We start from the raw sequence: 24,640 nt of genomic DNA on the forward strand, positions 1-24,640 counted from the left end.
AAAATCAAAAGGTAAGGTTATCACTCATGTAGTTTTGGATAAGTTGACAAAATATGCATTTTTTGTGGAATTCATATACATATATTGCAAGCTAAGTGACAGAAATTCAAAAGATCATTACCAAGTACCTAACAAATCGAAGAAAACGAGTTCAAAATATGCTACATGGGAATATGAATGGTTCACAAAGAAACACACACAATTACAAGCTTTGAGGGTAGAGCTTTTTAAAGGGGGGACCATGTTAAAGTCATAAAACACATCCATTATTATTATATTAGTTATAGTCACATCATCCTAGTGTGTAAGATATGCCTTGCATTTTTAACTCCTATTTGTAAATCAAGGTTATCCATTTGAATAGCCATCTCATATAATGCATTTGCATATCTTGTAATTAAATGCAACCCCCTTGAAGAGGCTTATTATTCATTCATTCACTTGTTCTACGTGTGGCATTAATAAAATCAAGATTAATTGATGCTCAATGCGTTATTTGGTTCATAGCAAAGCTTTTCAAGATAACCACTGACCTACAATACCATCCCGCAAATCACGCCATGTATGAAGATTTTTTTCCAAACATTTTTACGCAAAAGTGGTGATGTTAATGTCTTCTTTCCATGGAAAAAGTGTGTGTGTGTATTACCAAGGAGTTGTCTTTAATGCGATGTTTTGGACTTTCCGAAGTCAAAATACGGCGGAAAAATTTGAGGTGAAATCTTGATTTGTGTTATTTAAACTCATTTTTTAACTGCATATTTGGATTCAGCACACTAAAAAACCCTTGGGAGACTTTGATTGTGCAGGAATTACCCATCAAACTTGTGATTTCAATAAATTGCTGCCGGATTTTAGAGAAATTTGATCGGAAGAACCCACCGGAAAAGCTTTCAAAAACTCGCACTAAAGACAACTCCAACTTTTACGATAATCTAATAGTCCCAATGCAATTGTTTGGAGACCAATTGCCAAGCTCATTGCATCATGTCAATTGGATTTTACTCGAGTGGGTAGGAGAAAAGTTGTTATCGTCTTCACTCAAATTCAATTCCTACGTGTGGCATGTCGAGCTCATAATGAGTATTTCTTGTAATGGCTTCATGTCTTGTTGTCTATGCAATCCCTTGACATAAAAATGCATATAGAATAGAAAGATATTTCTCATGAAAAAATATAAAAAATATAGAATAGAAATATTTCATGAAAAAAAATAAAATAAAAAACTCAACATATCCTTTCACGAATATATGAACCGAGTAACATTAAAGCATTAGTGGTACCAACTATTTTAGAAAAAATAAATGAGCAAAAGATTAACATGCATAGCACGCTTGAATCAACACAAGAATTTTCCATGGCATATAACCACTCAACAATTGAGCAACCCATTTATTGACTAACCCTCGTCACCAAGCATAAATATCATGAATAACAAACAAACCTTACTCATATCAAAGTGCACATGACCCATTAAACCAATGGTTGACATTGTTCCTATATGCTTCCCCAAAGCATTTAATGTCTAAATAATAATTTTAGTTGTTAATACATGGCAACATAACATAGGAAATTAATAGAAAACATGCAATAATGATTTTGTTTTTGATGGTGATCCTACCTACAAGAGAAAATGTCTCAAATGACCCAATATTGAAGCTCTTAAGATTGCATAAAATCCAATCCTAAAGGACTTTAACAAGAATATCAACATGAAAGGTGATCCCCGAGTGGTGAAAAATGTGTCCTAGCCCAATAAGATTCCACTTATAAGTGAATCAAACATATTTGCTTTTCCAATAATGAGTATCTTAATGTTCTCATTCAAAACCCCTAGCATTAATGTGATATCAAGGTAATGAACTGGTCTTATATCCACCAAAACTGAAATAATGCAAAAACAATTAATCAGGCATATTTGCTTTCCTAATGACGAGTGTCTCAAAGTTCACTTAAAAAAACCCTAACATTTTAGAAGAAATATCAAGATAATGAACTAGTCATTTTCTTTTTCTTGGTCATATTTTATGAATATCCATTAAAATTGAAACAATAGAAAAACAACTAGTCTGCACCTACTTTGAAATTTAGTGTCTATTTCCTGTTATAATATATAATTATCCTCCCTTTATATATATATATATAAATATATATATATATTATATTAGGATTATCCTCCCTTTCTTGTATATTATTTTGTTTCATTCTATATATTTATATATATATTTCAAAGATTACATGGTTAATGAATGTCTATCATTGCTCACAAAAAAATGAACACATTCACTACATACTTTGTTTTGAAATATTACATGGTCCTATTAATTGAAATTTGCTGTTGATTATGTCAAATTTGACCATTGAACCAAGGCATTATCCTATGTACCTAACACAACTGGAGTAACTGGATATTCAACATGAAAAATCAAGACTATCTTTCCAAGTAATAAAACCCTTATCAGGAGTATTTTCACAAATGATAAAGACTTTTCCTCCTCTATATCTAGTAGAGAAGCGTAAATCAATTTCTGTCAAAATTTGAACTACTTCATTAAATATATCATAATACTTTCAGAAAACATGATAGATAATGGAATTTTTTTTTTAACTTTTTCCTTACGAGAGTCTGTCTACAAAGAAAATGAAGTGTGATTATTTTTTAACTTCTAATAGAAAAAAAGATAAAAATTTGTTAAAAATCAAAGTTGAAATAGTATAGAACGATGCCCTCGGTTAAAAAGTTTAGCCCTTATGCGATGGCACTTCTTTATATTTTGGAACATGCCCAATAAAAAAATTCTATCACATTAAAGGAAAATTTGTTGTGAAATTTTCAATAAAAACATTCGAAGATTTTTCTTAACTGATTTTAAAAGGTTGTACTTTTTATATAATAAAGAAAGAATATCAGAAGGAAAGAATCCCTCAATCAAAAAAAAAAAAATTGAAAGAGTTCAAGAGATTCGGTGTCCTGAGAATTTTGAAAGTCCACAAATTCTGAAGCATCCCTGAAAACTTCAAGGGCATTTCTTAACTGATCTTAAAAGTTTCCACTTCCACAGCATTTTGGGGATAAGAAAAGACGGAATTTTGAGATCACTAATATGTAGGGAATGATGTGGCATTTGATGCTTTAACGAAAAAAATTATTATTGCAAACACATCCATAGCTTTGTATACTCAAAACAGACTTCTAAATATAAGGGCTCTATTTTAGCTGATGCATCAAGTCACAGTTACTGTGCCTAACATGAAATGATAACATAATCTATGAAAAAACTGGACCAATTCCTGATACCATAACTATTGGAATTACTTTCAAACAAGACAATAAATCTAAGTCTGCAGATATATTTAATGGCATGAAACAAGTGTATTTTGCTGCAAGTGTGCTTCATTGCTTTGAAAACATTTCTTCAGCGCAAATCTTTACTACAAAATTGTGTGATGAATAGGTACACTCTGCAGTGCAATGGGCGGTAAAGAAGTAGATTCCCAGTTTAATCATAAGGACGTTGATTCACTAGTCATTCACACATGCACAGATACACTAGCAATGCCTTTCATTAATCACCCCCACAAAGACTTCTTAACAAAGCTTCAAAAACCTTAACAATGAGAATGATGTAAAAATTATCAGCACAACAGCAGGGTCATTTCTAGTTAAACATAATGCTACCCTTGCAGTACAAAATAACAGTAGGATTTCCATGGTTGTGCGGACAATATATTCAAATTCTTTCAGAGAGCTTCCGTCCTTGCTGTCTTCCTTTATTACTGTTATTGCTCCTAACTTTATGTTAAGTGGTATCACATTTACTAAGAGTGACACCCTTTTTTCGTTTCCAGAAGAAATACTGTTGAACGCAATAACCGTAATGAACAGGACATTTGGAAAGAGTCTGAACTGAAACACCTGTGTAAAGCTTTTAACTGAAAACTCACATGCCAAATTTACTGCCTTAATTGATTAGTCTTATGGTAATAACCGTTCAAATGTGCGGTAGGAATCTTGAAGGAATCACAACCATTCTCTGCAGAAATCACGTACGTTGGTTTGAATACCCGTACACAAGCTCATCCATATGAGAGTGTAATCCACAAAAGCAGTCTACTCGAGGATTGTACGCTGCTTCTAATTATGATGAACTGAGAATTTCTAATTTCAATTATCTCTGATAAATCAAAACAGATGGTTGTTACTCTTACGATTTAATCTAAATTAAAAACAATACACAATCCATCCTATGTGCTTACATCAATAATTCTGGAGAAATAAATATCAAGAAAAGCAAATTTATACATCTGACCTATAAACACAAAAGGGATTGCCCAGTTCTGAATGGGAGTACTTTATGATTCATTATTGTAACTAAAAATTTTGTGTTTGGCAGTCACTGCTGGTTGAAATTCATTTACCATGTTCTCACCATCTTTGGAGTCCATGCTCTCCAAGCAGGACGGCCATTGTCTCTACTTCTAAGGTTCATCATGTCTCTCAGGAGTAGCATTCGCCGCTTTGAATTGACAGTGTCTTTTGCAGGCTCAGTTAAAATCTCAGTACTGCTGTCAACATTTTCACAAACAATTGGTGGTTGAGGACTTTCTGCTTCTGCAGCTTCTACTATCTGTTTCAATATCTCAACCACTTCACTCATCTTAGGACGAGATCTTGGATGCTTTACTAAACAACTATTGGCCAGAGACGCAACTTTGTGTGCTAATTTGAGAGAGTATTGACCATCAAGTCTGGGGTCCATTATTAGACGGAATTTTCTTGCATCTGATATATATGGCTTCACCCATTCCAAAAGCTTTTGTTCATTTTTTGGCCGGTTTCTATCCATGGATCTCCTTCCTGTAAGTAGTTCATACAACACTACTCCAAAGCTCCAAACGTCACTCTTGGATGTGAGATGGCCAGTTTGAATATATTCTGGAGCTGCATATCCCACAGTGCCTACAACCTGATAAAACAGCCAACAAATTTGGACGTATTAGCCTCCAAACTCTTCCCTTGGAATGTTTTATGTAGACCTCTTTAATTATAAAATATGCTTGCATACAGCATGCACTCCTCCCTGAATGCTGTAAAAAAAAAATTTGTGGGAGCATTATAAACAAGTCAAACTGACTGAAATCTTTGCAAAGCAATTTCATTTTTCAAGATAGAATTGAGTCACACCAATGGTATCATACTGGTAACTAGGTATAACTGCAGAAATATTGCGAAAGGCAGTTCAGACAGAACATGAGAAAAATCTTACAAACCTAACATATAAGAATACTAACTAAAATGATGAATTTACGGGACAACACCTTGGCACAAACAAGTCTTTCAGTGAGAGCCTTCATAGAGCTGGATCACATGCTACAGATGAGATATTCCCCGTGTACTCTCTATACTGCCAAATTAAAACTATGGAAAATGCTCAGAACAAAATATTTCAGTGAGACTATTAATAGATAGAGCTGGATCACATTCTACAGATGAGATATTCCCAAGTACTCTCTAGAGTCTATACTGCTAAATTAAAAACTATAGAAAATGCTCAGATAGTAAATCTTAATGCTAATTCAATACCCTAACCGTTATTCTCCATATAATCCAATCAGAAGTTGAAGGTGTGGAAACATAGAGAACAAGAAAGGTGAGCAACAGTCCAACTACAGGTGTCGCATACTGTTGTTTCCACACTTCAAGCAGCAGGCTTTTGTACAGCATTCTCAAGCAGACAAATGTGCACGGATGCTTTCCAAAACCAAGTGCCATATGTATTGGACATTGATCTACAAAATAATCACTTCTTTTTAACTTCATCAATTACTGAAACCTCCAATTCTAAACATCAAGGAGACAAATAGCTGTAACATAAGATCCCCTTCCTAACTATGCAAGGAGGTTTAGCAAATCCACTTTGGCTAGAATTTAAAGAGCATTTAAAGCTCTCCTATTTCAAGCAGGCCCGCTACTCAACTAAGAAATTGGCTTAAAGGCTGAAACACAATCAAAATCTACATAGTTCAAGCTGGAATATGGACTTCACGAGAATGGCCTGCTGTGATTGAAGAGAAAACTAAAAAGGTCTGGGATGAACTGCAAAAGACTACAGCAACCCCTACACAGAATATTCCCCCCACTTCCTCAATGATGATTCAACAGAGGTGCTGGACATATACAAGTCAAAAAATTTCCTTCAATACCCATAAAGAACTCTTGTCTTCCTCCAAGTTTCTTGACCAAATGCATTCTGAGTGTTTCACTTTAAATTCTCATTATCATTGACCAACAATCTTCACTTATACTTACAAAAGATGTTAATAGATCATCCACGCTTTACCTACTAAAACAATCGCTTGCCATTAGCTGTGCCATAAGTTGGTTGTCCTTATTTCACCACCAGATCTGTTTCAAACTGTTCCTCACCACCTTCTCTTTACAAATTATGTCGCTAAACAGGAGAGTGCCAGTATTGAACTATGTCATGTACATGTCCAAAAGGGATAGTTCATGAGTCGTGGCTTTTTAGGCTTTAACTAATCAGCTTTTCTGACATTTGAATATAAGCCTCTAATAACCAGACTTTCCCCTGACCTGATAATTACAGTCCAGCCAGCTTATTTATTTTTATAATGATTGGGTTCAGATCAAAGCTGTTCAGATGCAACATCTGCCAAGATTCATAAAGCAAGTTCTCCAGCCAGCTTTTTACTTTTTATAATGATTGGCTTCAGATCAAAGTTTTTCATTTGCAACATCTGCCAAGATTCATGAAGCAAGTTCTATGTACATGTAACAACTGCTATATAAGTTCATAAGCCAGAGCATTATGCATTGTTGGATGCAAATGTGTAGTGGCAAATTAGATTGTGTGAAGAGATGAAATCTCAGACATCACCAAGAGCCAATATGTTCTTATTTTTCAAGTTATAACAATAGTGTCACTTGCAATATCGATCTAAGTTCCAATTTTATCAGATGTCCCTAAAGAATTTGAAGTCATGCTTAGAGACATGATATAAGCAGGTTATATGTGTAAACTGCCCACTTATCAACCTCTGTCACTCAAACCATGAGGGTCTGTCAGAAGGCAGCAAATTAATGGTAAATCAATTGATGTTGAAAAAACCTATGTGTTTCACATATTGTAGTTGTAATTTATCACAAAGAATGAAAATGACCATTTTGCCAAAGCAATACGCTACTGTAACTCTACAATGGTGATACCTTTGTCAATGCTGAGGTGCTCAAACAAAACAATGAAATAAACTTTAAAGGTCTTTGTGCCAGCAAAGATGGAATATATCTGCCGACTTTTTATCACTAGACTTGGACAGGCTACAAGGCGTACAAGCTCTCATTTCTTTTCCACCTATAAAATATTCTGCTTCCATAAATAAATTTCTAAAATAGCTGCAATATCTTGAGGGCTTGAAAATGTGCACCATACAAAGATGAATGCAGCTCCCAAGAGTTCACCAATGCTATTAAGTGCCAAGCCATACACTGTCAAAGATAAAATTGTGCCTCTCTTAATTGTTAATCTCCACTATTGCACCATTGCACAGCAGCTTATAATCACTACACAATTATAGAAGTCTATGGTCTCATTAAAATTTTAAATTGAGTGGGCAACTGCAGAACTACCAAAAAGGATGAAGTTCATCTCTGAAGCGTCTGGAAATTGTGATTCTCCCAATTCATAGTAAAAACACCTAAAGGGCCAAATTAAAAAATTGCTAGTGTGTTTTCATAAACTAGATCAAGAATATGAAATTGCTACAAATATGAACATTAATTGAAATTTCAACAATAACTAAAGTGTTACAACTATGAGGATCACTTTAAAGTTTTTGAATATGACACTGATCTTCTAGTATATGTGAAGCATTGTAGTGATGGAGCATAGCAGTAGTCAATATCAGCAATTATGTCTTTCTGAGAAACCGAGTTTCCATCACTTCAAAGCCTGAACAAAATTATATAGTTCTTTAACCTAAAGTGCTATGCTTTTGCTTTGAAATACAAGTTACCTTGCTTCTTTAAGAGTGCATCTAGACCCACTATTCATACATCAGTCTCCATTTGAAATAATTAGGCAAGCCTGGTTAGTACTCAACATAGTGGTATACAAACAATAGAGCTGAACTATAACCTATTATTCGCTTCAAACTGTGTCTGGAGATTATTTCCCTCTTTATCAATCTAAACAGAACAATTATCTAAATCGAATTATACAAACCCATGTCAATCAAGAGAAATGGAAGAGGATTTCCTATAAAAGTCTTAACTGCCATATCATTTATAACCTCTAAGTATTGCATAAAAGCCAAAGCAAAAGTGACACTACTCTTTTATAATCCACTGCAAATCTTGCATTGTAAATTAGTATTATGATTAACGAAAGTTCAGAAACTTTTGCAAAACAAAGAATGAATGAATTCACGGCCAATGCTCAAACTTTTGTAGTTGTTAATGCCTCTTTGAGATAAGGTAGATAATCATACCAAGCCTTGTCGATCAATGAAATTTCCTTGATGACTTGTTCAAAATTAGCTAGAAATGGCTTTTAATACATCACTTGTCAATTTCATCAAATGTGGCTGGTGGATTAACCCATCCAAAGGCATGAAAACTTATTCAAAGAACCCAATTCTTAGTTGTAAAGTAGTTTGTGTATTCTACTTTCACTCTCATTTCCTAACTTAAGCCAGTTTCACTAAATTCTAACTCACTGAGGCTATGAATCAAATATTGACATTGAGATAACAGTTACAAAGCCTTTATGGTGATCCAAAATCCATTAACTCCCTCCAATTATCTTCCTTCTTAGAACAAGAAATGCCAATAATACAGATGGGAAATGAGTAGCTAGAATTTGCTCATTCATGAGTAATTTCCAATGTCATTTGCCCCTTTCTTTTCAACAGCAGATATTTAAAAACTTAACGAATCAGCCATGCCATTGACGATGAAAAGCAAGGCCACCATCTGAGATATCCATGTCTAGGGAAATTCTCTTAGCCGCACTAGGTGCAATGTGATATGCATCTATAAGCTTTTTCCTTGAAAATCTAATGGGAGTACCAAACTTGTCAAGCCTATCGAATTCTTGGGTTAGGTGAAAAGGAATCAATTCCTTCAACTTTTGAGCATTGTCCGAAGATATAAAAAGAAAAAATATCAAGGTGATGCATGCAAATACTTACTAGAGTAGCACACAGTACTGTGGTCTGATGGCAAGCAGTAAGGTGATCAAGCTTGTATTAATGCAGAGACCTAGGTTCAAAAACTACCCAAGTGCGTGCAGATGAGACCAAGTCCTAGGTGACTTTGACAACAAAGATACACCCCTCATTGTTAACTTTCAAGGTTACTACAAAAGTGTTTGCATCATGCTTGGGGTACTTCACGAGATATGGGGTACTGTGTGTGTGCAATCTCTAGAAGGTCCAAGATGGATTAGCACACGAGTGATAGTCCTTGATGGATTTGCACAGTTAAGATCGCTTGATGAATGGATGCTTGACCTGAGATGGTCACTAACTTAGTGTTCTTCCCTTATGTGTGGTAGTTCTATAGAAAAATTGTTGGACACCCCTCATTGAGGCCCCATGAAGGATCCACTCGCTTGGAGAGCACCTTACAAGGGGAAAGGAGCTTTGCGCAGCTTGGAGGGCATCAATCCCTAGTTGGCATGTGGCAACTTGGATTCTTGTTCAAAGGATCGGAGATGGCTCAAGGATGCCTAGGGATTTCACAATATTCTTGCAAAGGCAACTAACCCAGTGGAGTACATTGCTTAAGAGGATTTACGGAGTCTGTGGAGACTTGTGATAGATGGATGTGGACTTGCCTCGCATAGCTGCATCACCTTGGGACCATTATTGCGAATAACATCACCTTGGAGGATGGTACATGTACTTTAGAGTCTCACTTGTGTTGGCCTACAATTACTCATAGTAAGATGCTTGTAAGTGTCAAGGGCCAAGGCCCACATTTTATCGTTGGCCTTCCTTACACCTCATTTAAATAGAGTAAAGAGGGAATCTTTCTATTCATATATGTTCATTCACTCACTAGTATTCATTCTTGTGATTAGATGTGACCTAGAGAAGAGTGCAGACTAGCACCTCTCTCTCTCTCTCTCTCAAATCACTAAGGTTTCCTGGTCTTCTTGGAGCATCTTGTAGGTCTAGGGTTGGAGTTTATCCCTTGCAAATTGGAGATTAACTTTTTGTGATAAAACCCTAGGGTGGCATTGTGAAGAAGAAGAGTCGAGGATGTTTTACCTTGAAGGATCTGTTGAAGCGATTCTTTCATATTGGGTCTTCTTGGTTGCTAGGGTTTTGTTGATTTTCCCTAGAGGATTTATTGAGCTGGGAGGATATGTAGTAATGTACTATCCTTGAGAGAAGGCCATGGGATGTACAAGTACTTCATCTCTAACATATTAATGAAGTTTCCAGATGTCCCAAACTTGTGCAATATCCATATTTGATTTTCAGCTGTATAGGTTCTTTATGCATTGTTATTTACAGCCATATATTTCTTGCTGATTTGACATAAATAAAAGGACAATTGCTAAGCGGCTGATTTTACTACAGTCATATTGTTGTTGCACTGTTGTACTGTTGTTATCACTACCGTAAAAGAGTATTTCAGATCTGGCAATTGGGTGATCTGGTTTCATATTTGGTTATTCTCCTTGAATTGCCAGGAAGTTTGGGCTGTTTGTAAATGAAACATTGTACTATTTCTGCTATTGTTTCATACCTTGTTTTACAACAGACCTAAGGCTGAAAATTCACTGGGCAAAGATTTGAAGGTAAATTTTCTGTTTTGCATGAAACTTTGAATTTTAAGAAATTTCCGCACCAAAAGCACAGCAGCTTAGGCAAAGAGACTCTATAAAACATATTTCTCAAAAACGAAAAAAAAAATTAATCATAAATAAATAAATAAATCTCGAGTAGGAATAGCATATGAGATCTTGTCAAACTTGTATGTCTTCCCTGCAGATTTTCTTAAGGTCCACCAGTTTCAAGTCAATAGCTAAATACTCAATAATGAAATAACATTTTTAATCACAAAATGTTCCTTAATTTGTTACCCAGGATCCTTCTTCCTCCAACTGAATCCCAGGTTCATTAATTGTCTTCAATCAACTACTGAATTTCCTTCACTGTAACCATTGGGAAATAAATATTCTATGTGCCACTGATTTTCTCTAACTTCAGACAAACATCCATTTCTGACAATCTTCATTTAACTTCAGCCATCAAAAATAAAAACAATAGTCGTTAAGAGAATTCCGGTGTCTATATTCCTTCTACTTGTAGCATTTCGTTTTTGCTCATCAAGATATCCTTGTATTTTCCAATATGTTGATGCATCATGAACTTCCATTTATTATTTTTGGCATGCATTTCCAGATCTGATGAGATTATTATAATTTATCCATTCTGATCCTCTCAATAACAAGCTTCTATTTAGAATCATCCTATGACTTTCAAAATCGTTGGTATGATTTCCATCATATTTTTTCTTTGCTTGTATCTTTTTGATGATTTGATAAACTATATTGAACCAAAGTCACACAACATGAGCAAACGGGACATAAAGGACACAGAAATATGAGTATATAACATGGGACACATTGACCCTCATTGACACTATAAGTGGAATGCCAATGGAAACAAAAGAGTGTAGATACTAGTACCATAGATGGAAGAATCTCATACCTCATGATTGTTAGCAGTCCTCCATGTCAAAGCCATCAAAACAACCACCACTGTCATTGCTCTCTCCCCCATCCTCCTCTTCTATATCCAATCAAGATTTACATATGCAAGTGTGGAGGATGACCTCTCAAGAGATCGCCATCATTAAAAGTGATCAGCTCTAGCACCAGTTCATTAAGATCCAAGTTGGCCAATGCCAACTCATCATTGTTGTCCAAAACCATATCATTAAGAAACACATCCCACGTCTTTGTCTTTGCCTATAAATAAGACAAAGGTTGAGTGCACATACACCATTGTATCTGACGTAGATTGCTCAAACCTATTATTCTTCAAATTGTGCACATTCCCATATTTGCTCCAATCCTTCTCACAACAAGTGGATAAAGTAACCTGAGAGAGTAGATTCATAGCTAATTGTTATAAAATAGGACCTCCCTTGACTGTAAATAAGATGAAAGTTGGAGTGCACATACACCATTGTCTCTGCCCTAGATTGCTCAAGCCTATTATTCTTCCAATTGTACAAATTCCCATATGTGCTCCAATCCTTCTCACAACAAGAGGATAAAGTAACCTGAGAGAGGAGAATCATAGCTAACCACTATAGAATAGAACATGTTACCCCATGAGTTTCCCACCAAGCATAGGGCTTCATAAACCCCTTATCTCCCAACACACCATAGCCTCCAAATCTCCTAGTTCCAGATGAAAACTCTATGAAGCCCTCCTCCATCTCATCAAGGGATGTTCTATCATTACTATCTTCTAAATGCTCTCTTCTTCAAGGGATGTTCTATCCAAATATCTTCTAAATGCTTCCTTCCTCTCCTATGAAATTTCCCTATCCATGTGAGAAGGAATCTATGTGAAGGTCCACCATTAAGCCAATCATTACCTATAGTACCTGCAATCAACAAGTGGGCTAAGCAATACGAAGATATGCAACTATTATCCCACCAAGTAATAACAATATCCTCTATGGTGGTGAACAAGATATCTATTGATGTCCCATACTCGAGACACTCATTCTATATAATAACGGTCTTCACAGACTCAATCATGGAATGCCACCCCTCATAAACATCTCCTAAGATGGCTCGTCCCTATCTGCAAATTGCAATGAAGGAATAATATCTACCCTCTCCCACTAGTCATCATCTAACACTGCACCCTTGAGGTTTTTTGAAGCAATTTGATTCTTCCTCCAAAAGAAACAAAAATTCTGAAATAACAATGGCACCAAGAGTGGTCTTAACCTCCCTCAACCTCTTAAGCATGATGAATGAGGAGGCAACCCAAGTATGATAGGTGTATGTACTTTTTATAGGTTGTGAGGGCATTGGTATGGTTTTCCAAAATTACATATATGGCACCCATCATCAATAAGAGTTCCCATCCACATCACATGCGTAGCAATAGATTTAATCGCTACATTCAAAAAATGTAACAGTGCAAGATGTCCAAGATATTTGTGGATATTTAGTTTCCACAAGTATGCCAACAGCCTTGCAAATAGGTGCACTATTTGTCATCATTTAAACACAAGAATCAACACCTACATCTTCCATAACTCTCATGAACAACTCACCCATATATTGTGCATCCTTGTATTTGCCAAGGCAATTCACAGCGTTCAAGAAGATAGGTCCATTCAAAGAAGACACCATGAAATCGATGAGTGGATGGCATGTTGCATCCATTTGTCCATCAAAAACAACATTGATATCAAATGAGGGCCATGGATTTTATCCACCTTCTTCTTTGTCGTAACCAAGAATGTGGTTCTAAGATTCTTTGAACTAGGAGGCACAAATACATAGTTGGAGCTTGTTAAACTAAAGATTAACACATCTCAATAAACCAAAAATACCATCCAACTTAAATGTAATGAAGTTGATATAGAAAAATAAACAATGTTCCACCAAGACTCTGGTGCACGGAGACACGAGGAGACATTGAGATATATATATATATATATATATATATATTCAAGTTCATATTCAATGTTCATTGTTCAATAATGAAAGCATAAAAATATTAAATAGACAACTGAATCATTGATCCATCCTCATCATTCATTTTGATATATACATCATTCATATGACATACTCAAGTCTCATTATTAAATTATTCATACATACCATGAGATTCGATAAAAGAAATAAAAATCAATAATGAAATATTCAAATACATTGATCCATATCATTCATCATTCAATGAATCATCATTCTACAATCTACATTGATTTACAAATTAAATTCATCATTCATCATTGAAGAATCTAAATTGAAAGAAAAACATACTAGTATATTTTCAAAGTCTGAACACTAAATTTATATAACTCAAAGTTTGAACCTAGGCTTTAGATTTTTAGTTATTTAATATTTTTTTGTTCTATTCAGTTTTAATTTTTTTAATTTTTTTAATTGTTTTGATTTTTGATTTTTTAATTTTTAATTTTTAATTTGGGTCTTATTAGACAAATTTAAAGGGGGATGCCCAGAAGCACCCTTTTTGAAGGGGGACACCCCACCCTTTTTGGGGAGTCTAGACTCCCACACTGAAGGGGGACTCCCAGACACACCCTTTTTGGGGAGTCTAGATTCCCACACTGGGGAAACGCACCCCCTTGCATCTCCCCGAGACTCCCCAAAAAGGGTGCGTGGGGAAACACACCCCCAAGAGACTCCCCGTTCCTGGTGCAAGGGGTGCGTGCACACGACCCTGGGGGACGCGTCCCCGCGGAACACTGAAAATAACCCAATGTTAAGAACAATCTCCTCTCACTTCTCTTGTTGGAAAACCTTATCCATCCCCCACCCCCGCCACGGATCAAAACCCGGAACTGCAAACCATGCAGATCCATGGGCAAATCAAGAACGAAAACGTGAACCAAAACTTCAAAACCACGCTTCAATCAAAAAATCGCGGTTCCTGGACTTGTCGGAACCATGACGATTATGTTTGCAGTTCCACAGGCCAAAATGCGGTTGTGACACAATTCCCAGGCGGTTCCAACGGTTGCTTGCACGGTTCCATGGGGCACTTATTTTTTTTTATATTTTTTTGGAATTTTGGAATCACTATGTAAGGAACCATGCTTTCTGAACACTTTGAAGGTGCTCCCTAGATGCTCCCTAATGGTAATGTTAAATTCTTAAAGTAAAAGGATGAAAGGAGAATGTCACTTTTTCATCCTTTAACTTAAATTTTTAACATTACCATGAAATGACTTAGTATGTTTGAGAGTGGTTCCAACCTCATCAAACTTCATATGGAGAAAATAAAATTTCATATCCCATTCAAAATTCAACAAACTCAACAATTTTCAAGATCAATGGGATTGTGGCATTTCATTAGATTATATCATGCATGAGGGTATGTGATTGGCATTTAATCAAGAGCACCAAGCCATATATGTACCCCAGTGTTGGTGGTGTTGATTGTTGAACTCCTTTGTCATGGCCTTAGAGAAAATGTACCCTTCACTCAAGTCAAAAATCATTGATCAAACATGTTAAGATTTTTCTACCATATTTTAAGGCTTGGATTAGGCAATTTGACCAAAAGTGGGCAATGTTGACTAATATCCCTAGAGAATCAAAGTACAAGCAAAGGCTATACAAGAGGAGAGGAATCTAGATTCCAAATGGTTGATGCTCGAATAATTAATCATTAATGTATTATGGATGCCATTTCTATCTTGATTTGTGAACAATATGCATGTTTTGATATAATCTAAAACTAATTTGGCATTATGGATGTTTTTTCGAATATAAACAGTGCTAGTAGTCATATGCGTGTATCAAAGATTAATATACATATATATATAGATTGATAGACGCTTCCGAGATGCTTCGCTTCGTCCCCACTTCATGCAACATTGGTTGCAATGTCTCTTTACATAGTGGAAGAGAGAGTAGTAGTTATTCAACTCTCGAATATCTAATCTTTAAATCACTACATCAATTAACTCATAATTACATCATTTTATTATATGTCTACAGTACGCCCAAGTACTAGTCATGACCATCATATCTAAAACCCTCCCATGATGATCATATTACATGAAATTTGCTTCTTCAAATATGAAAAAAACAAAACCTTTGGACAATCAAGTTTGAATCCTACTCCAAAAATAAGTTCTTCAATCAGTGACTGGATGTGAACTGTATCTGGCAATTTCATGAAATACAAATCATGTCACCATCCTTTTGTCTAAGCCATTAACACACTTCGCAAATGAGAGCAAATGTTGCCTAAATAGTCGGCATTTCCACCACTAACATAGAACGTCGCTTGTTCACCAAATTCACCTTTCCCATATCTTTCTTATTAACAAATCAAAGTTTATCTTTTGCTTTTCTGAGGAAACACCATCTTGTTATATTGCTTTATCTTCACTCTCCCTAAGGGTCTTCCTCTCTTAATAAAACTTGGCGGATAAGGAATAATGAGTATGTTTCTCACCTTCTTGTTTCTCTAGTTTCTCTCATGCAACCATCAACTTCTCTTCACCATCCACCAATCAAAACAAACATTGGTATTCCACAACCATTGCAATTGTCTTTTTGATCTTGTTTTCAACAATAAAGCATATATTATAATGAAAGATAGTATCTAAGTGCGGGCTATGCTTCATAATCCATCTAATAGAATGTATTTATTCTACGAATTACTCGTAATTCCTAGCGCACACCAACAAGGATTTTCTCTACCAAAACTTTGCATATAGGCCTCTCCTTCACGCTCTTCCTAGCTCTACTAGCTCACACACAAAACTCGTGCTCTCTATTGTCTTATCTCACAACCCTGTGCTCACAAAACAATGATCCAATTTTGTGCCTTATCCCCCTTATAAGCAATTCGACCAAGCTAAAAATAGCAAGTTTATTTTTGGAACTTGGACTTGTGATTGTTAAGTTAACTGAGTCTAACTGACTCATGTTACTCGTCCCGCCTCAATTTAGAAACTAAAAATCACTTGCTTGTCCTTTTCCAAAGATAACTCGCACTAGGAGACAAACATTTGAGCCTCCAACTATACGCATGACTTGAACTGCTTCATGAACTCGTCCTAACTTTTAGAGACTCATCCTAACTTATAGGAACCCGTTTTAACTTATAGGAACTTGTGCATGCTAAAGAAAGACTGCTTGTGGTCTCATTGACTAAAGAACAAGTCAAAGAAGACCTCGCTACTTTTTTCAACACTCCCTCTTAGCGAGGAAGGTGCTTCTTGAAGAACCTCGTCCACCTAGATTTGTCTCCAACACTACCACGTTCTCTACTTCTGCATCTACTCCCTCTGAACTAGAAGTCTTCCCTGGTTTCTTCTATGGAACTTGATCTGAAAACATGTTCTTTCCCACCATGCTTTGCGAGTCTATCACTTCATTCAACATTGTGTACCTATGTGGTTGCTTCCTCTAGATGAAGGTGATTCTGGAAGATCCAACTCTCTCCTAATCTCCAAACGAATCCTCTGCCCACTTAGCTCGAACTCTCCCTATACTGGGAATCACCGACTGAGTGGTTGCCTCCACTCGCCCTATGCTATGCTCCTCATCATCCTGCTAGTCAGCCCAATTGCCAACTAGCTTAGACTCAAACTGAAATACTAGCTAAGGCTCCATCTTGAGTAGCTTCTTCTGAGGTACTCTAGTATGCTCCTCCTCTAAGGACTCCCTCTAAGTCTTTCTCTCCTCAACCATCATTTCTCTACTCTGAGTTGTCCCTGCCTTGTTGATCAAGGTTGCACCTGTCTCTACCTGGAACTTGTAGAGATTCTTCTTCCTTACACCTATCTACTTCTTACATCTAGAAGTTAAGTGTTGGAGGTAAGCCTTACCTTTACTAAAGATGACATCATAACCCTTGTCCTCATGGGTAGCTACCAAAACAAGATTCTGCTTTAATCTTGGAACATATAGGACATCTCTGAGATGAAGAGGATTACCTGACTCCCACTAAAAACTGGCAGTACCAATTCCACTAGTTGCATACATGCCATCATCTCCTAGCTCAATCTGAAACTGAATGTCCTTCTCCTTCAAGTAGTTGAAACTCTTCTTATTCTCGGTCATGTGGAAGGATGCTCTTGAATCGATATACCATACATTACTATCTGTTGAGCTTGCCATGCAAGCAATCAATGAGAATTTTTTCTCAAACTAGGCAGAAAATGCATCTACCTCCACTAATGTAGCTAAATGACCCTTACTCGACTCCTTCCGAGTAGGACACTTTGTGGCATAGTGTCCAAACTCGTGGCAATGGAAGCACTTGATCTTGCTTAGATCCTTCTTCTTGCCCTTCTGATTAGAATCAACCACTCCTTCGCCCTCCTTGCCCTTGGCCTTGTTGCTTTTGTCTACCAGGGCAAAATTCTCCTCATCCTCTGTCTTCATCGAACACAATCAGTCCATAACCTTTCCCAACTAGGAAAATTTTCTCTACCACTGATAGTGTCCTGAAACCCATACCAAGACTTGTGAAGTCCTAGAAGAGCAAAACTCACAAAGTCATGCTCTGGTACAGTCACACTCACACCACCTAGCTCATCTCGTACCTAAGTGAACTTTGACGAATACGTGACGATGGGCTCAGCCTTGCTCATCTGAACACTCCTTAGCTTCTCCTTAAGAGAAAGCTTCACGGTATCACCAGTTCTCTAATATAGATCTAGAATAGTTTTGAACATCTCATAAGTTGTCTTCTTCTCATGGATATGAGGAACTATATGATCTTTGACCCCTTCTAGAATCTCCTTGCCTTGATATCATTCTTAGTATGTTGGGTCAACTATTGGGAATCTTGTGGTGGTGGTGTAGCCTACTTCACAAATTCTCCCACCCCATCATCCTCTAGAACTGTCATGATCCTCCCTTTCCATGGAACGAAGTTCGATGCTCCCTCTACACAATGATTTACTCTCAAACACCAATACACCATCCTGCTTCCCCAAAGAGCTCTCCAACACCTGCCCACTATCAGCCTAGTAGTCCTTCACAACAGGTTGTACTTAGGGCACAATAGGGGAACTTCTGACAGCTCTCCAACCTGTACTTAAGTTTCCCACACAACTGTCCAATAGGACCTCATCCACTTAGCGAAACATCAACTTGAGAATAGCATTCAACATACCTTAACCAGCAGACTTCTTCTGCTTCTCTAGGTCACGGCCCTGTGCAATTACCTACAGTTTCTGGCCCTCTCATTAGGGCATCCTAGACCCACGTCAGCCCATAATCTGCTGCCACAAAATTTCACAAACCCTTCTTGACAGATTCCTCCTTTCTGTGCTATCACTTGTCCTCTTATATATTGTTGTTCCAGCTCCTTAAGACCACAGACCAGCCCTAAACTAGAGCTCAGTCCCTCCTGTAACAATACAGAAAAACTTGGCCTATTTTGCAAGGTGTTTGCACCACAAATAGTGCACAGAAAAACTGCCCATAATGCTCCTCTTCCACACTACCCCCCTCCTGACTAACTTGGCCTAATCAATCACAAGAAAAACGAACCAAAACCAATCCTCTTCTCCACTTCGCTAGGCACCTTTAGGTTGTGGTTATTTCAGAGAGATTCTCCTTGTGATGTTGCACTTGGATGAGCCCACTGCCAATCAAGTTGTGTCGGTCTTTATTTTGTTCCTTGCTCTGATTCCATGTAGAATTTCCTTGAAAATTCTGCAATGGTTGTAGTGAACAAATCTGAAACTAATTTGTCACACCAAGACACAAAATTTCTCTACTCTTTTGCAGCGTAATAGAACAGAATTAAAAACACACTCACACAATACAATAACACAGGATTTTTCTAGGGAACCCAACTGGGAAAACCTTCTGCCGGTTATAGAATTTTATTGACAAAGTTGAGCAAATAGAATTAATTACAAGGCAAATTGTTTCACAAGAGAACAAGGTTGTTCTCTCTGCTGACACTTAGTTGAAACCTGCTTGCAACAACCCTGTCCTTGGCTCCTGAATCCTTGTGCTGGCCTGCCCATATTTCCTTGTGCTAGAAGCTTCTTATTTCCTAGCACAATAGCCCTATCTTCTAGGAATTACTCCTAATTCCTAGTGCACACTAGCAAGGATTTTCTCTGACAAAACTCTGCATATAGGCCCCTCTTTCACGCTTTTCCTAGCTCTGGTAGCTCACACACAAAACTCGTTCCCTCTATTGTCTTGTATCACAACCTTGCGCTCACAATACAATGATCCAATTATCCGCCTTCGTCCTCCTTATAAGCAATTCAACCAAGCTAAAACTAGTAAGTTTATTTTTGGAACTTGGACTTGTAATTGCTAAGTTAATTGAATCTAACTCACTCATGTAACTCATCCTGCCTCAATTTAGAAAATGAAGCTCACTTGCTTGTCCATTTCCAAAGATAGCTCACACTAGGAGACAAACCACTGAGCCTCACTTCATTTCCAAAGATAGCTCACACTAGGAGACAAACCACTGAGCCTCCAACTATACGCATGAGTTAAACTGCTGCATGAACTCATCCTAACTTATAGGAACTTGTGCATGCTAAAGAAAGACTGTTTGTGATCTCTTTGACTAAGGCACAAGTCAAAGAAGAGCTTACTCGCTATTATTTTCAACACTCTTGCTGCCTTCTTCATGTTTGCTTGAATTGTGCTTTTAATGCTACTTATGAATCTCCATTCATATCAATTCTACCAACTTGTTTCTTCCACATATTCTCCTATAAAACCTTATCCCTGAATTGATCAAATGTCAAATCAACATCTCCAAAACTTATATTCAAGGTTTTAACAAAAATTTATTATGAAGACAATAGGTTTTTGATGTAATTATTATTATGTTTCCTTCTTCAAGTTTTCTATCAATAGCTTTCAATTGATCGCTAATCTCTATTATTTTCAATAGTTGAGATTTATAAGGGTTAACAAGAGAATGGATCGAATCAAATCTCACCCAAATTCTGACATAGACTCCTCACAATTGCACTAGAGAGAGAAATGTGCCCAAGAGAAAACACCAAAATATAAGTTCCCTTAGGCTTATAAGTTATAACACTTTGTGTATTAGATCAAGAGGATCACAAGATGAGAGATATGGTATAAATGTGAGCTTGAGTTGCGTATTTATACATTACTCAAGCGAGGCATCCACCCAAGAGAGCTTATGGGCCCACATAACAAGGGCACACACCCCAAGAGGGTTATTGAGCCTACATATTAATTTTGACTAGATCAGCCTTAACCACGTACATAATGATACATGAGCTGCGGCAATATGCACAGATTACACTAAGAGTTCCAACATCAATGTGTGCTTGAAGAGAATCATATTCCTCCATCTTTAATGAAAATAACAAACTATTTATGAAAAAACTTAAACTTTATATGCCATCCTCTGCAATTTTTTTAAGCCCTCCCAATCTTGAAAACATTAGCATTGTCTTGCATTTCAGGCAACATATCCATAGTTATGGAGAGTGTGATCAACATCACAAACTCCCAAATTCTTTAATCATATTCAGGTTGAGCATCTTCATCATACCTCCTTTCGTAAGAAAATCTTGTCTAAGCACCTGTATTGAAAAAACGCAAGCATTCTTTGTTTATATGTAATATAAAATTTCCCAGTAATTCTATTGATTGCCTTCCAATATAGCATGAGATAGATCAACCATTTTAAAGACTTAAAGATACTAAACAAATCTAAATTTGCTGCTATAACCCAACAATGGACAGCACTAATGTTGTCCCAAACAGTGACTGAACTTCTATATCACTCGCCAATCAAGTTTTAAAAGAATATTTATGTTATATGACCAGAAAATCATTGTTCTCGACTATCACTCTAGAAATTTTAATTTTAATTTCAGTGCCGAAAGACAGGCAAAATCACTTTGTACAACATTTCAAAATTAAATCTTTCCATTTAATTTGCAAATACAAATTTAATTCAAACCCCTCATCAAAATTCAATTTTCAAAAACGAACTCAAACACCTACTTTGAACTTGAAGTTCATTTGTAAATTCAGACTCAGACACTTACTTTTTCAATTATTTGTAATAGGCCAACCTCAATCCAATCATCATCAATAAAACATTGTTCTCTACAGCAATCAGCTCGATACCACAACCTTAATAATCTCTATATATAGAAATATTCTTATTTTTAATTTATATGTTTACTAATTAAATTTATTAAGTTTTTATATGTTTATTGATTACATGTTATGAAATATAATATGAATCATTAATATTTAAATTTATGTTAATATGATATGCATATTATGATATTTTTCATCAAAAAATAGTTTGTAATTTTATTTATAAAAACGAAATTACAATGTAACAAATTGAATTGAATCAATTTATTATTATTATTACTTTTTACTTTTTATTACTTTTTTAATTGAGCCGACACTGTTTTATTATTATTATTTCATCTAACGCTTCATTTTATGGCCGCTACAACATCTCCCCCACACTGGGCTGTAGAGCACCTCTTCGCACAATTACCATGATGTAATGAGAAAGCCCAATGCTTCAGTAGAGGCACAAAATTCAAAGTCAACAAAGCAATCTGCTAGCCAAAATGATATCATATTTGATTCTAGAGATATGGCATGGTTTTCTTTGGAAGATGATTCTCATAAAATTTTGTTAACATGCACTTCAGTTTAATTTTTTATATATGTTTTGGAATTGAAGTTTAAACTAATTGCTTGACAAACGAACATGCTGAAGAATAAGGATTTTCCTTCATATTTGGATTATTTTAGTCGATGCTCGTCTTGACAGGCATGAGTAAGATTTAAGTAACTTCTGAATTGCAACACAGAGACATATACACAAACATATAAGCAAAATTTCCAATTTATATCACTCCAGTCATAAACAACCAAAATATTCTGTAGAGTACTGGACTATTCATTCAGTTGAGAAATATCATAGCTGTGCATAAAATTTTCAATCTTTGAATGTATTATTATAGGTCAGCATAAAGCTTTCAACCTTTGAATGTTTATGAATTTTTCTGTATGAGGAAACATCAGCTTCTGTGCAACCATGTGATCTTAAGGTAACATTGTTATATGCAAATTCAAAATCCTTGTATACATACCGCTGTCGAGACATGACTGATACCTCCTGCTGGTCCTTGCCTAGCCAATCCAAAATCTGATAATTTTGGATTGAAGTTTTCATCTAAGAGAATATTAGATGTTTTAAGATCTCGAAAAATTATCTGCAAGACAAGTCTCCATTCAGTACTTATTTCATGAAATTCCCATTAAAAAAATTAAAATACAAGAAAAGATAGATGAAAATACAAATTCCTGTGAACACATAAAATAATTCTAAGGTTTCATGTGAAGATCGCACTTGTTCCTCAAGCAAGACATACACAATAAATTAGGTATGTTTTCGTGTGAATGAGCAATCTCTTGAACACCAATGTCAGTAAGAAGAGTAAACAAGACTAAAATAATCAATCTATGAAAATCTATAGTTAAGACAGGTAACTAATGGAAATCTATTATCAATGATAATCATATTGTACTGAAACACAACATAAGCAGTGTTAAATTAAATTTCTAATTTGAAATACAAACTACATTACTGAAATCAAGATGTCTGTGACAGCACCATTCTAGTTAAAAAAAAAAAAAACTTCCTACAGATCCTGGGTTTTGGTTTATGGCCATCAATACAACCAATCTCTCTGAGAATCAGAAACCAATGATCCCACATGGAATGCACTGGAAACTCTGCTTTTATCTCTTCCTCTTCTAGACTGATAAGATAGTTATATAAGATTTTAAAAGTACAACATATTTACAATATCAATATGTTCTTACTGAAACCAATAAGAAATACCAGTCCTGTGCATGAAATTTTGGGCCAAGGTCCTCCATCTACTTTAATTTTACATCCCATATAACACAAACTTGTATTTAACAAATAATAGAAAACTGAAGAGAGAACATGTGTTTCTTATGCTAGGCAGGCATGCTGATTGTCATAATGCATTATTTGTCATTCTTGTTTCTGCTTTGAACTTTTTGGTCGTAAATGTATTATTCTAAGAAATCTTCAAGATTTCAACCATTTCTTTGTGTGTGTGTGTATTACTCAAAATTTAATATTTCTTTGAATCTATACATAGTATATGAGTAAGATGTGCACTTAGGGACCAAAGGGCCTTCCATCTCTAAAAGCAGGTCATCCAAGTAGACATTTCCGGATCTTAAATTGACAGGAAATTATCCTTGCAAGCGGAAAATATTTTTATATTTCTCAAGTTTGGCAGATGATGCAAAGAAAAAAGACAAGATAGCTTGAGAATCAAAGTACATTGGATTGCAACAAAGTTGGTGACTTTTAGACATCTTCTAATTTATTGAAGACAACGAAGAATTAATTCCCTTTCAATAATGCCGTATACATCCTACCAATGCCACAATGCATGGATGTTGACCATAGGTTTCTTCCTGCATGACGAAGACAAGCTAAATCAACATCCCAGGTTGAACGTTATTCTCTCTAGTCCGAATGATGTCGAGTTGTTTCATTTCGCTTTTCCCCTATGAATATAAAGTTATTTAAACCATGGTGCAAACAGATTCTGCACTGTAAAAGAATTCCTACAGGAAACCTAAGTCACAGGACACGTCCCCTAGGGTCCCGTGTCCCGTATTTTACGTATTGGACACGAAAACGGCCCTAATACGTGTCCAATACGATTTTTAACGTGTCATAAAAATAGAATACGTATTCGACGTTTTCCATTCGTGTCATAAATTTTGAATACGCGTATTTTGTACATAGCATACGTTGCCCTAACGTATTTCGATGTTTTGAATACGTATTGAAAAAAAAACATGGTTTATAGCGT

At 36.0% G+C, this 24,640-nt stretch overlaps 1 protein-coding gene across 3 annotated transcripts in view; it reads right to left on the minus strand.

The window, feature by feature from the left end:
• Positions 1-3,331: 3,331 nt before the first annotated feature.
• The window catches only part of LOC149154205 (serine/threonine-protein kinase PCRK1-like), a 42,030-nt gene continuing 20,721 nt past the window's right edge, over positions 3,332-24,640 (minus strand). The window contains exons 3-5 of one of the 3 annotated variants that reach the window (XM_089438896.1): positions 22,868-22,990; positions 4,431-4,967; positions 3,332-4,175 (exon numbers count right to left, since the gene is read on the minus strand). In XM_089438896.1, the coding sequence (XP_089295022.1) occupies positions 4,170-4,175; positions 4,431-4,967; positions 22,868-22,990 (666 nt within the window). In that variant the 3' untranslated portion in view covers positions 3,332-4,169. Of the gene's footprint in view, positions 4,968-22,867; positions 22,991-24,640 lie in introns of all 3 variants that reach the window. The other 2 variants (XM_089438895.1, XM_089438894.1) reach the window with 2 other exon arrangements.

This window comes from Pinus tabuliformis, chromosome 9 (genome assembly GCF_031772625.1).
Source record: "Pinus tabuliformis cultivar Carrire ecotype Pingquan chromosome 9, CPIR1, whole genome shotgun sequence".
NCBI classification, from domain to species: Eukaryota; Viridiplantae; Streptophyta; class Pinopsida; order Pinales; family Pinaceae; genus Pinus; species Pinus tabuliformis.